At 46.1% G+C, this 11648-nt stretch overlaps 1 protein-coding gene across 2 annotated transcripts in view; it reads right to left on the reverse strand.

Moving 5' to 3' along the window:
* The window catches only part of PANK1 (pantothenate kinase 1), a 28331-nt gene extending 19887 nt beyond the window's left edge, over positions 1-8444 (reverse strand). Inside the window, exon 1 of one of the 2 annotated variants that reach the window (XM_075257673.1) lies at positions 8020-8444. In XM_075257673.1, the coding sequence (XP_075113774.1) occupies positions 8020-8233 (214 nt within the window). In that variant the 5' untranslated portion in view covers positions 8234-8444. Of the gene's footprint in view, positions 1-4623; positions 5139-8019 lie in introns of those variants that run through there. The other variant, XM_075257674.1, reaches the window with a different exon arrangement.
* Between the last annotated feature and the right edge of the window lie 3204 nt (positions 8445-11648).

Here is an 11648-nt window from a genome sequence, read left to right on the forward strand (position 1 = left end):
AGACAAAAACATTAAAGTTGCACATAAATTATGAGGTATCCGGGGTCACTTAGAACCGCCTGGAGGAAAGTACAGGCGTTTTCTGCTCACGTGTCATCACCTGACGACAATACAGTCTAAAATGTTGTAGCTGTTGCAACTATTGCTCCGATAGAGGGAAACGTCACTTGTGATATGTCTGTGAGAGCTCAGATGGAAAGGTAATCTCAATCTCCTGTGCGTACTGCTTCATGGTCCGTATCCTGCAGGCAGTCTGTACCCTGTAAAAGGCAGTTGCAGGGTATAAAGAGATTTTCTTACCCTGCACTATACTATCTGCCCCTAAGGAGATATTAAGTCTATTGTCCCCCTTCTGTGGCTGCATTCAATGATCTGTCTCTGCTAGATGTACCTCTATAAGAAGATGAACTGTAAAGTGATATTTACATACAAACTTCTGCATAAGGGACAAAGTCACTTTGTTAAAAATCCCTGCAGACATGTAAACTAGTTACTAATAGGCGAATACAAGGAATTTGCATCTATGCTTTTCCCCCATCATATTAGTGACCTAATGCCTATAGTGCAATTTTTTTATACAATTTTAGCTATGAGCTTTTACTTGTATCAGAGGTCTTACAAGGGAAAATGAATGTCGAGTTGTTGGGATTTACAGTACAATGTAATATGTACCATGCCCTAACATGAATTAAAGTCCAAGGTACACGTGGAATAGACTTTATTGCATGGTAGAAGCCAAACCATCATGAGTTGGAAGAAAATTATTAAAAAGGTGACATTAGGTGAGTGCAGTTCACATGAAGTAAACTGGCGTGTATTTTGGCGTGTAATTTTACACGTGTAAAATAAGACTCCCATTGACTTCAATGACATTTTATTTCAAAATCCTCAAAATCCACTGCCAAAAATGGCTACCACTGACTTCAATGGGAGGCGCTCGCTTATTTTTTCCACTGTAAGCGGAAAACAGAACCCACTGATGTCAATGGGAGTCTTTTTTCAGCGCTGATTCTTATGCGAGTTATCGTGCCAGAATCAGCACCACTTTACTCTGTGTGAACGGACCCTAAAAGCTCCTATATATTTCCCATTCCATTTAAACCCTCTCTCAAATCTACAACAACAGAAAATGCAGCTTTTTGGCAATGTATGATCTCAACCTTAAAGGGTTATCCACCTTCTCCACTGCGGAGACAGCCATGATCTGCTGGGCTAGGTTCACACTAGAATTTGAGGGGGGATCCAAACTGCAGAGAGGTAGGCTTCTAAAACAACAGTTACACATGGAGCTGTTCAGGGGTGAACCTACCCCTTTCGCCGCCCGAGGCAAACTACAGAAAGCCCCCCCCCCCCGGGGAGGGGGCATGGCGGAGTGGAGGGAGCGGGGCTTAGCGCTGGTCGCAGGTAGAAAGCAGGCACGGACAGGACCTGCTCTCTGCCTCAGTGTGAGGGGAGGCTGCTGGAGCAGCGCTGCTCCAGTGGCCTCCCCAAACCACCGCTCGGTGCTAAGCCAGTCTAGGACAGCTTGTCCTGGATTGGCTTAGGTCAGCAAAAATGCCGCCCTTCCTTTCCGCTAGCTAGTAGCGGGAAAAAGAAGCAAGCTGCCCTATCTTGAAGTGGATTCCTTGGCTGACTCAGTTGTCGCATCTGCGGCACAAGGCTCCTTCTCGATTAGGCCCATTCTTAAGACCTAATCCAGAGCGGAAAGCCGTGACAGGATGCCGGTGCTAGCCACACAGAATACAAATTTCGCCATGTGAGCATACCCTTTGGATGATCTAACAGCAAATGTTTGATTCCTCTGCAACCTGTGGGATTACAAAGTGATACTTAACTGAATTTACTGATCCAATTAATTTTAAAGGGATGAGCCAACATAAGCCACCTTACCTGAAGGTTTATCACACACATCTAACCTATAACCCATTGTCTTCACATCGCCCCCATACATATGTACATACCTTGTAAACTGTTTAGCCTTTGGGTACATTGCGTATTTGGAACAAAAATTCTGAAAGTTATTGACTTTACTTGATAATATTGAACATGCTAAACAACTCGATGTGACGGGATGACCCGTCATACATACTGTTACTATCCCATCAAACCAGAAAAACATGGTTCACTAGCAGACAGCTCACAGGCCTTATGTATGTGCCACTTATAATTAATAAGACATAAGTAAATACTTGAGCTCCTTATAATATCCCCACAATTCTCAAGACAATCCAGACAAGTCATTACATTCTGTTCAGCACAATACAGATCACCCTTTTATTTTGCAATCTACAGTGTGCATGTGGGACACAAGCTATTGTATGGATACTGAATGGTTACAAAATATCTGGCTTCACTTTGACACTGCCTTATGATATATTAGTCAAATGCACAAAGTGCAATTCCCAAATTCCAATTCAGTCCCACTTTAAGATAAGGCTACACAGTGACTTAGGCCGCGCCTCCTGACAAGTGAACAAAGATCAGCCTGTGACTAATGTATGTGAATAGAGTCGAACTGCAACCCCGAAGGGCGCTGTGACTTCTAGATGCAGAGATCAAACAAATGTGTCATCTTTTTCAGACTAGAAGATGAATTGTAGCACCCTTGGGTCACTATGCCACTCCATCCACATACATTAGTGAAGGAGATGCATGGCGACGCAGCAATCGATGGTTGTTTAACGGGAGTCACAGTCAAAGTTGCAGTGTGGCCCTAAACGTAAGAGTATATTCACACACAGGATTCTCTATTGCAGTATTGCACGTACTGTATTAAAAGGAGGATACATATCTCATCCACACTTTATGCTGCAGAGTTCAACATCAAGGCTACAATCTAACAAAACCACAGCAATTCATGATTTTGTGTCATGTTAATATACTGAAGATATTCTGTAGCAGAAAACTTTCAGTGTATCGGTTCAATGTGGATATACCCTTAGGGACAATTTCCAAAGTTGGCAAATATACATCTGTGTGACCCAGATATCTAAAATCTCTGGTCCCGATTTACAGTACAAACCTAGACTCAGATTTATCACTGTGGGAGATGTTGGAAGATAAATCTGGCGTCGCTTTATACTGTCTAATCTACATGTATATCACCTATAGCAGCGGTAGGGAACCTTGGCTCTCCAGCTCTTGTAAAACTACAACTCCCAGCATGCATACTTGCTCTGCTGTTCTTGGAACTTGCATGGCAGTGAATGGAGCATGTTGGGAGTTGTAGTTTCACAGCAGCTGGAGTGCTGAAGGTTCTCTACCCCTGACCTAAAGGATGAATTTTACAACAATTTTTGCACATTGTGGCCCATTAAAGGGCTCACCCCGGCATATCCCGCTGCTTCTATAGTGATAAACAGCATACTTTTGTGATGTCACTTTTGAGGGTTTGTAGAAAGACAACATTGTGACACAAATGAGGCAGCTGGTGCACTGAGGGTGGGCCTTCTGCCATGGGTGCACTGACCTCGCTTCTTCGGTGGGTTGGGTGATGTCATATAGTCAGAGGACCAACTCTCACTGCACATTATGGGGTCGCTAACAGGTGATAGGAGTCTGAGTGACAAGAGCCGTGCATCAGGGAGCTAAAGTCCCGTCCTCATAAGAATGTAAAGTTGATTTTCTCCAACTCTCAAAAGTGACATATATAACTAAGGTATGATGTCATCGTTGTAATGCGCTCTGTAGCGTGACAGCGACTGTTGGGTATGTTTGGGGGGGATGTGGTAGACCTCCTTTAAAGGGAGTGTGCATCAGGAAAATCAGTATCAAACTAACGACAGTACCTTGTAGGGCGACGTCTACACTTTCCAGAGATGCCTTTCTTATTCTGCATTGCAGCTCCATTTTCATGAACATCAGAGTTTCATTCTTATCCAAATTATCTGCCCAAGTGTCTTCTCCAGCTGGAGCTGCTCTAGACAATCCACCCTGCACCTCGCCCCACTGTTTGAGAGCCATCTCCCCTCTGTCTGCGGTTAGGTCTGGCCCACTGTAAACTCTTTGCACATCTTATTTGGGAGATCTGCTTGCCTGGATTACAGGTAACATCTCCTTAAGGAAATATTAGGAGACATGCCCCTCCTCCCAACGACAAACACTTCCAATATTGTGCTCCTAACCAGTACCGGTCTGAGTTATCGTAAGGTCAAATTCACAATATACCTGGCTGTCCATATCTTATCTAAATGGCCATGAAACAGATAGGCTGTTGTCTGTGTTTTATATTGCACTTTTTACAAATATTTAACACTAAACATAAAAACAAAGAAACATAAAAGTAACAAATGCAGATAAATACAAAGCAATAAACGTAAATCATATTCCGTATGAAGACCCTTCACCAGATATATGTACATTGTATGCTACTGTATATACACATAGGTCTCACTGCACAATAAAGTATAAAGCAGTGCAGAGGGGTGAATAGAGCCCAAGAGGAGACATTGCACTCGTTTCTTACTTATATATAGTATTAGACCCCTCTCCAGGTGTGATGTGGACCCTATGCAGATCAGCTGCACCAGAATATGAGACTTTGTGTACACATGCAGCACAGTAGTGTTAGTATATGAGTTGTTCTCAGATCAGGGGCTTCTGTCCCCCTCCAGGGTTACTTACAATGTTTCTTGCCGTCAATAAGCTTCATTCTACGGTAGATGCAGTGCTAGCTCTAGCAATCCCGTCACTACACCACCCGCAGCACCCTGCACATCCCAGCACAGTCCCGTCTGGATCACTAGGAACAAGGTCACAGATTTCTATCCCGCACATAAATTGCGAAATGTCTCATGTTGTAGTGAACTCCCCGCACCCGGGATTTACCATGCAGCCACAATAGCCATGCTTCCTGCCTCCTGATTGGCTGACCGCAGCCCGGCCCCCCATGGTGTCAGTGGGTGTGTCTGAGCCTCCGCGCTCCTGATTGGCTGAGACGCGCAGGGATTTAACTCGGCATTGATTTGAAGCCGTCTACTGACTATCCCCGCACCAATCCATCCCCGGCCTGCGCTGTGGTGTCAGCCGTGTGGAGGGAGGGATGGCCGGCTCCACTGCCCAGAACCACTGCCCTCATCACAAAGGACCGGCATGGAAGCTTGAGGTCATCAGAATGTAAGATCCATCGGCTGGCAGAGACATGAACTGCTACAACCAGTAATCTATGGGGCTGTGGTGCCAAAATGATCCATGTAGTCTCTAGAAAGATTTATATGCTAAGATGTCATGTGATCAGAATTGAGAAGTGAGGTATACAACAAAATCCCCTGGATCCGGCCATTAGGGTATGTTCACACATAAGCAGATTTGTTGTGGAAATGCTGTGTTAGGCTACAATCACATCTACATTGGAGACTCCATTGTGTTGCACGGAGAAAATTGCCAGATAATAAAGTGCTGAAAGTCCAACTGTTTCTTTTAAAAGAACAGACGTTTGACCGTCCATAAGGTCCGTCAGGCGCTGTTTGTGCCCACTATGTTAGCGGTTTGTGCATCCGTTGTTCTGGTCCTCCTAACCGATCAGAACAACGGACAATCTAAAAATATATCAGCCCAGATCTACTATTGAAATTATGAGAAGTCACAGACGTAAACGTGGGCTAAAATTTCTTGACTTGAATTTTATGTGGGTGTGGATATTCGGACACAGGGCTCATGACTTAAATGCCAAAAATTCCAAATAATGGTGAATGAAAGTAAGCCAACTAAGGTCGGGCTCCATGTGGTGTAAACGCAGCAGAAAAAAACAGCATTTTACAGTCATGTCAAAGTGGATGGGATTCTTGCAGATTCCCATCCCCACTTTGCGAAAAAAATCTGTGCAGCAGACATGCTGCAAATTCCAAAACCGTTGTGGTTTTGGAAATAGCAGCATGCCAATGATACCTACGAAAATGCTGGCGGTCTCCCTATAGGAAACCTCTGCGGACTTTCTGTGAAAAGCACACTGGAAAAAAACGCAATGCGTTGCTGCCGTGGTCTTTCGCACAGCACTTTTTTGCTGCGGGACGCTATGTGGGGCCTTGGCCTTACAGATGATATAAACATAAACTAGATCCGTAAGGCCTCATGAACTGCCTAAATTTACTACTTGCAAATCTGGGCCATGGATTTCACCTGAACTACTTACATATCTATTTTAACAGACCTGTTCTATTTCCGGTAATTTTCACAGATCCTTTAGACTCAGGCCCATGAGGAATCTGTGAAAATTGGGTGCCCCATGGAAGCAGAACACTGCGAATAAGGAACCATTTCATCTCTTTTTCACAGTTGTCTTTTTATTTTTTTGCACTGTTGTGTGAATCTAGCCTAAGGATAAGGTTCTATAGAGCTGGTCGCAACAAAAAGTGCTGCGGAAAAAAACGCAACACCCTGTTTTTTTTTTTTTTTTTACAGCAAGTCCGCAGTTTCCTTTGCAGACTTTCTGCTTCAATTCTACCTATAGGGAAACCACCAGTGTTTCTGTACGTATAACTGACATGCTGCAATTTCCAAAATCGCAACGTTTTTGGAAATTGCAGCACATATTTTCCCGCAGCGTGTGGATGGGATTTGTTAGATTCCCAACCACTTTGCAGGGACTGTAAAACGCCACATTTTTATCCACCATAGCATTTACGCCACGTTGAGGCCCCGGCCTGAGAGTGGTTTTAGCAGAATGGACAAGTATAGTTGCTTCCTTTATATTTCCCATTCCTGTGCAGCTTTTCTACAACGTGTGACCTCAACCGAAGTGTTTTGCGCCGCAGCCTGGCCATTATTTCAGTCTATGCAATGCAAAGATAAATCTGCAGGAAAAACTAGCTGTTTTCCCTGTGTGATATCCCACAGTGGACCACAACATATGGCCATAGCCTTAATGATGTTTGTAGACCTCCATGCACACGCTGGTGAATCAACATCATTGAAATGCACAGTACAGATACTTTCAGGGGCAGACATTCCTGCAGCAAACCTGCCTTGTGTGAACATGCCTTGAAGCCATTTAATGCACCAGCTCTACTTCTCCACAAGGTCGTGTTTCTTGCTGCCCTGACCTTTTCTCAGGAACCAAAATTGTAACGTAAATTGCTCCCAAAAACTAGCATATTGGGTGCAGCAATTCTTCTTTTTGGTCTTGCAGCTAGAAAAAAGGCAAGGAGTCATGAAAGGTGCCGAGTACCTTCACCATTTTTGGATGTATATATGCCGGTCATGGTAGTATATACCTGGCCATACCCATTAGAGTACTGTGGGCTGAATCTAGTGGATTCCTATGATTATGAGGCCTCACCACTCTCACCCTATATCAAATGCCAGGGGAGAGACGAATCGGACAACTGGATTTTAACCCACCAGTCTGTTTTTGGATAACATAAGCCGCCACTATAGGAATCTGGCAGTGACGCCCCTTTACCGATTACAGACAAGCTTGTTCACTTTAGCATCTGTACTGGGGAATCAGAAGAGACATCTGTTGCCCATTTGGCATACAGCGCTGCCTTAGGGCTTATTCACACAGTTGTATTTTTGGGCTGCCCATAGCTACAACGGTCTGCATTCAGAGTTCCCATGGGCCGTGCGGGAAACCCATTCCTGTCCTTACTGCTAAGAACATGGACTTGGAGAATTGTCTCCAATGTTCTCCAAGTCAGACTCTTCTGCGGACAGACAGATCTACAGAACATGTAACAAATTGTCAGTTTGTTGCGATTTTGATACATCCATGTGATTTCGGCCTTAGAAACAACACCCCTAGCTACATATAAACAATTGGATCATATTGGCACCGCAGATGCAACAATGATTTCTATAAGGGCTTATTATTACTTGCATGGGCCGAAAACTCGCAACCTCTTGGTCGCCTACTACAAGGGCTGGATTCTACATCCGCAGTTTAATGGATTTTGCATCCAATCGCCGTAACAATACATGATCAATAATTGCTCTTCTATGCATGCTATGACACATGGTTACATGTATGGGGGGGTGAATGCATGCGCCATACAGCAGTGGACCACCATGGCAGCCACTTACGGGGTCTGCTCCTCCTGCCCGAGTCCAGCCTTCTCCTCATCCTGCTCTTCTTGGCTGGGGAGCCCTGATGCAGTGGGTCGGGGGGAGATCGCTGGTGCAGGGCTCCATGATCGCTGCTCTCTCCGTTACTGAGACATAACGGGGCGGCAGGTGTATGGAATCCGTTCTGTCTATAGGGAGCCGAGGCCGCTGCGGGCTGCGCATGATCTCCCATCACCGCAAGAAGAAGCCCGGGAGGGGGCGCCACTGGAGAGCGCTGGCGGCGGCCGCCCCCCTCCTCTGCTCTCGGTTGCTCCTGCACTTCTCTGCTCCGTAGCTGCGGCGCTAATAAGCGGGCGCTGAGGCTACGTGTCCGGTGACAGCAGCGAGGTCATGTCCCCTAGTCCCAGTGCCCGAATGTAACCGCCAGTGCGGCAGCGCCGGGTGACGTCACGTCCCGCCCCCTCATGACAGGAGAGAAGGCAGGAGCGGGACACTGGGACGAGGCAGCGCAGGGATGACGGATGAGGGCAATGGACTGAGCTGTGGACGGGCTCCGTGCCCTCCATTACTGTCACCTGGCACCAAGAGCAAGCCTAGGACATGTCCTTGAAATGTGTTACCCCCAGAACAGCATGCTTGTCTGTCAAATGTATTAAGACTGGCGTATGGAATGCCAGTCTTAGGCCTGGCTCACATCTACGTTTGGGGGAGTCCACTTGTGGATCAACCCCTGAACGGAATACCGAACGCAAGCAACACGGACTCCATAGACGATAATGGGGTCCGTGTGCTTTCTGCGCTGTGTCCGCACGAGTAATATGGAGAGAAAAACACTTCAAGAACTACTTATATCTCTGCATGATTCGTGCAAAAAACACACGGACCCATTATCGTCTATGGGGTCCATGTGCTTTCATTTTTCACCGCTTTTTAATGCATTCGGCTCCCAAGTGGACTCTCCAAACGGAATACTGAATGCACATGTGAGCCAGGCCTAAGCCACTTTTATGTTATAGAGGGTATGAAGTATCTTCCTTTCCTAAGCTGCCTGGCACACCTGCGATTACTTCTCTTACTTTCCACTTATGCCCCATGATTGTCTGAGTTCATAGGATAATATGAAATGAGCTTTATAAATGTTATATATTTATTACCCCGAGTGGGTCGGCACTAGACACTAACATATAAAGCGTACACATCAGAGGGGTGTCAAGCAAATACAGGTAAAGGCACAATACAATACACAAAATAAAATGGGTATAAAAGAGAAAAACTAATACCAGAACGAATCTGTTACCCAGCTCACTGAGGCCTGGCTCCTACCGTAGGCTCCCAGGGAACAGACTTAAGTCAACAGCAAGATGTGTCGCACATCTTCCCGGATAAGAAGAAGTGTAAAGGGTCTTTTGGTGCAGAATCCCAGTTAACCCTGAGCTGCCTCCTTCCTGAGTGACCCAGAGTCTCGGTCTGCCTCGCAGTAGAAGTCTAGTGTCTAGCCACCCCTCCCTTCCAGGTAGCCCCCCTGCAGAATCTTAAGAAAGAGGGATATCTTCCTGAGTGCAGTAAAGATGTGTGTCTCGGGTCAAACTTAGGGTCATTAGCCCCCTCTCCCATCCTGGACATCTGTTGTCCAGGGGTAATAAAGTGGCTGGAAAGGCCGATCTCACATACACATAATAAATCTGCCCCAATGTGTTAGTTTCTGTATAAGGCCAAGTCGATGTCACATGTTACCTTTAATAGACCAAAATGGCATCGGCTAGAGCTATATGACCACTTTGGCCATGACTACTCTCTCACAACCAAAGATTGCCATGTTGCTCTGAAAGTCCTTCAGCAATGTAAGTAAATGGAGTTGCAGGGTGACCCCAAGTGTAGTTGCAAAATCCAGCAGGGGTTCACCTTTGTGACTAGACGTTGCAGCACACTTGAGGTTGCCGTGCAACTCCATTCACTTACATTAGGGAAGGTGTCACAGCGCAACACTTCAATTCCAACGTTGCCATGTAACCCTAGCCTTACTGAATTAGGAATAGGTCTCTGTTCACATTTTGGGCTCTCTTTCTGTTAATCTGCCCTACCTGCTGATATAAACAGCTTGTCAGATCCGTAATATGACGGACGTCAACAGCACTCAAGTGTTCTGTTCCCACCATGTGTCTGTCATTTCGCCAGGAAGAATAGCATAGTGTGCTGCACTCTCTCCCATCAAGTATGGCAGCATTCCCAACAGAGCTCAATGGAAATGTGAACAGAGCCTTATATATTCCATTCCCCATGTAAGACAAGTAAGTAATCCTTTAATAGTCTCACATGGGGAAATTCAGTGTGTTACAGCATCATGGATAATACAGTATTATATTACAAGAAAGAACACCTACAAGATCCTAGCAGATAGAAAAGATACTAGGAGTCATAGCAAGTGAGAAGAAAAGAAAGACTCAGGATCATTTAGTTCTCTGTGCGGAGTGATCTCCACTTAGCCTCATGAAGGATCTCCGATAGGGCTCCTTCTCACACTTGGGGTGAAGCAGTCGGTCACTGACAGTGCTATCACAGTCTCATATATAGGAATGGAGTTGTTCTCCTGGATGGAGCTCACCACGGACAGTATCCATCTGTCACCCACCTCCTGTACTGGGTCCAGGGGGCTCCCCAGGACAGAGCTGGTCCTTCTAACCAACCTGTCAAGTCTATTTCTATCCCTGGCTGGTTTGCTACTCCCCCAGTGGGCCCCTCTGAAGAAGATGGCTCATGAGACCACAGAGTTGAAAAAGGTCCTAAGAAGTGGCCCCCTGGACTCCAAAGGCCCTCAGCCTTGTATGGGGGGAGGGGAGGATTTCCTCAAGTGAGGGCAGAATGTAGGATGAGTCGAGGAATTAGGTATCACTGTGTGCTAGCTGCAATGTGATGTTGGATTACCCTGCAGCCAGGGCGCCCTGAACAGCCTTTGCGCCTTTCTGAGAGTTTGTGCACAGAGTCCGTTCCATTTGATTGGGTCCATGTCCAAAGCGGCCACTGTGACACAGGCACTGGGGGGCTTAGTGCATGAACAGTGGGAATATGACCTGTGTGAACGTTTGTACCTCCATCTATTAACTGCACGCGCGCTATGTAAAGTTTTGGTTGCAGAAAATAACAAGTGTCCGATGGTTTCCTTGCCTGACTACACAAAACGATGCAAAACTGCCAGTACGGCATGAGTGGTCTCTATAGGGCCTAGTTGTGCCAAGACTCCGGCTGTGTGGCGAGTTTGGGGACCTCTAGGTACACAGACTACTGACTACAGTCTCTGATAGGCCCACAGTATAATGGTTACAATCTCTGGTGGGCGAACAACACAATGGTTACAGGCTTTAAAAGCAACTCTCCACATGATAATCTGGTGAGACACCATGGTTTGGAGCCTACTATAGGTCAACACTGTGGAACGGCACCTAAGATTATCTCCGGATCATGCATGGTTTGGTGGCAAGACCCAACTCCCAGGCCAGGATGGTTTTCTGCTGCAGCTCTACTCAGCACCTAACACACTCCTAGCCATGGCACATCTTAGGTGCAGATTGGCATCTAACATGCGCTATAACTGCACTTCTTTTTGCCCCGATCGCCACTTATTAAGACCGTGAGCAGGCCAGGAATCGAAG

The sequence above is a fragment of the Leptodactylus fuscus genome, chromosome 10 (assembly GCF_031893055.1).
Source record: "Leptodactylus fuscus isolate aLepFus1 chromosome 10, aLepFus1.hap2, whole genome shotgun sequence".
Taxonomy (NCBI): Eukaryota; Metazoa; Chordata; class Amphibia; order Anura; family Leptodactylidae; genus Leptodactylus; species Leptodactylus fuscus.